A 2409-nucleotide genomic window follows, 5' to 3' on the forward strand; every position below is an offset into this window, starting at 1 on the left:
ATGCAAATTTCCTGAACACCGGATCTTGCCTAATGTTGAGACCAGGAAAATAAGTACAGAACAAACACATATAAATCACCTATTTTCACATAAAGAGCAAAAATTCTTAAAAAAGCTGGTCAGAAGTACACAACAACAAACAGGATGGATTCCTTGAATTTTAATGAAACACCAAAATTCACAGCAGGTACAAAAGGGGATGTTTTATTCAGTGCCATTCTTTAGCAGACGAATATTGTGTCTATCGAGAGCATGGTCAATAAGTGCTCCTCCGCTTGTACAAACTTCATCACACATTGAACATTGCCACTTCATTTCTTCATTTTCCACTTCACCTTAAAAAACCTGATGCTTTATTATAGAGATTACTTCATAGTTATGATCCAATTTACCACTACACTTGAATACGTACCCCACAAATTTCTTTAAAAATCTATCAAAATGTTATGAGAAACAAACCATCGACAGGATTTATGGGGCAGGCAGATTTACGATGTTCTCTGAAGTCTTCAAAATCACTGGTTACAAAACGACATCCACCGCATATTAATGTATCAGGCATACCTGCAAAGGATGTACAATGTAAAACCAAAACGCTGAATATTTCCTTAGCTAGACACATAATACTGCAAGTTCAAGTGAACGAGGAAGAGAAAATTATAGAGAAAATTATTTTCCAAACAATTCCAGGATCAGGATTATAACATGGTCATCCCATTTGTGGAATGGTGTGCCCCACCTCATATCCAAAAGCCTTTGGCAGTTTTTTCTTTTGGTACCTTTGATAATTGATATTAGCTTTTTTCCGCGGCACCTAATGTTATTATATTTACCGGTTTCATATAAATTTCGACTTTCCGTGCTATCTGTTGCTGCGGTTTGCCGATTTCGATTGTTCTGCGCTGCCGCCTTCCCATAATCATCAAGACGCTCTTTTTTTGCATTTGCACTGCTACCGGAAAAGTTCTCAGCGCCACGTTTCACCCTGAAGACAAATAAGTAATTAATCTAACAGGATTAGAAAAAACTGAGCAAACTTACCTTCAGAACTTTTCCAAAATGAATTTTACACTGTTTTTATTGAAATCCCAAAATAAATTGCAGAACCAAGAATTTTTGTGACCAAATAAACATGAGTTCAGAAGAAACTGTGTCTTGCAAATTATCAACTAAATTTGGAAGCTCCACGCTTCTCAGTACACACAAAAACTTGCGAGCAAAAACTTACTTTAACTGTACCAGAAAATTTCATAAAAAGCCTTAAATAGAAAACAATCCAGATTTCAAACTGTCTCTTTCGGTTTACAGTAAAAACATTAAATGGAGATGAAGACAACGCCCTGCAAAAAGTCAAAAACAAGAAAAGCCTAAAATGCATTGTGAGGACAAATGCCGCTCTATTCGCTCGACAAAAAAAATTTTTGGAAAAAATACCCGTTAGAGGTTGAAACAGTCGATGTAACGTTGTGCGATTTCATTCCAGCAATGGCGAGCTTCACATCTATGAAAAATTATAAAAAATATGAAAAAAAGCAAAAAAAAATTTCCCGGCATGATGTAACCTACGTAGGTAAGTGGATAAAAATATGGACAATGAAAAACTGGATGGAGTGCAGAAGCGGCTGAAGTTTCCTTTGGTAAAAACTGAGATAAATACAAAAAAAAAAAAGAAAAAAACTACCATGAAAAACAGTCTTATCTGTGGAAGATTTAACAAGTAAATATTTTCAATGCTGCAAGTTTCTATAACCAAGTGTACCTGCAATAAATGACCCTAAAGACAAGCAATATAATGCGAAGGGCATGCGCCACGAAGTTTATGATTACAGAAGCAGCAAATCTGATTTCACCAGCTTACCAAGTATGGAACCATTCCAGCTGTATCCATTAAGCGCGCTTACTGCAAGATCCGCTTCCGTTGAGGTACCATACTGTATAAAAGCATATCCCTTAAAAACCGTGACACCCAAAAGAGTCCCATAAGCGCTAAAAAGTCGGATGATGTCGTCTCGCGTGATGACATTTGTGTTCATATTACCAACGAACACACGAGCCCTAAACAGTGATCACTTAAGCACAGTTTCCAGATATATTTAGCTATTCCATATGTGAGCTTGTGAGGCAAATAATTTTTTTAAACATAATATCGTGATCACTTGTTTATCAGACGGTTCTGTAACCAGAATGTTAGTTAGCATAATTTTTAAGAGAAAAAAGAGATGAATAGACCAAAAAAGAACTAGCGATATCGTGAACTAAAAACGACCGAACTTTCTGCTAATAAAACAAAGGCTAGTCACTGTAATTATAAAAAAACTAATTTGTGCTAATCACCAGTCACGTATATATATATATATATATATATATATATATATATATATATATATATATATATATATATATAGTATA

General features: G+C 35.1%; 1 protein-coding gene across 1 annotated transcript in view; it reads right to left on the reverse strand.

Annotated features, from left to right (window-relative positions):
* Positions 1-204: 204 nt before the first annotated feature.
* LOAG_18005 (hypothetical protein) overlaps positions 205-2409 on the reverse strand; it is a gene marked incomplete at both ends in the record, with an annotated part of 5000 nt that continues 2795 nt past the window's right edge. The window contains 5 exons of the mRNA XM_020450675.1: positions 205-335; positions 460-564; positions 834-985; positions 1435-1501; positions 1859-2055. Of these exons, the coding sequence (XP_020305615.1) occupies positions 205-335; positions 460-564; positions 834-985; positions 1435-1501; positions 1859-2055 (652 nt within the window). The remainder of the gene's footprint in view (positions 336-459; positions 565-833; positions 986-1434; positions 1502-1858; positions 2056-2409) is intronic.

The sequence above is a fragment of the Loa loa genome (genome assembly GCF_000183805.2).
Source record: "Loa loa unplaced genomic scaffold supercont3.172, whole genome shotgun sequence".
Taxonomy (NCBI): domain Eukaryota; kingdom Metazoa; phylum Nematoda; class Chromadorea; order Rhabditida; family Onchocercidae; genus Loa; species Loa loa.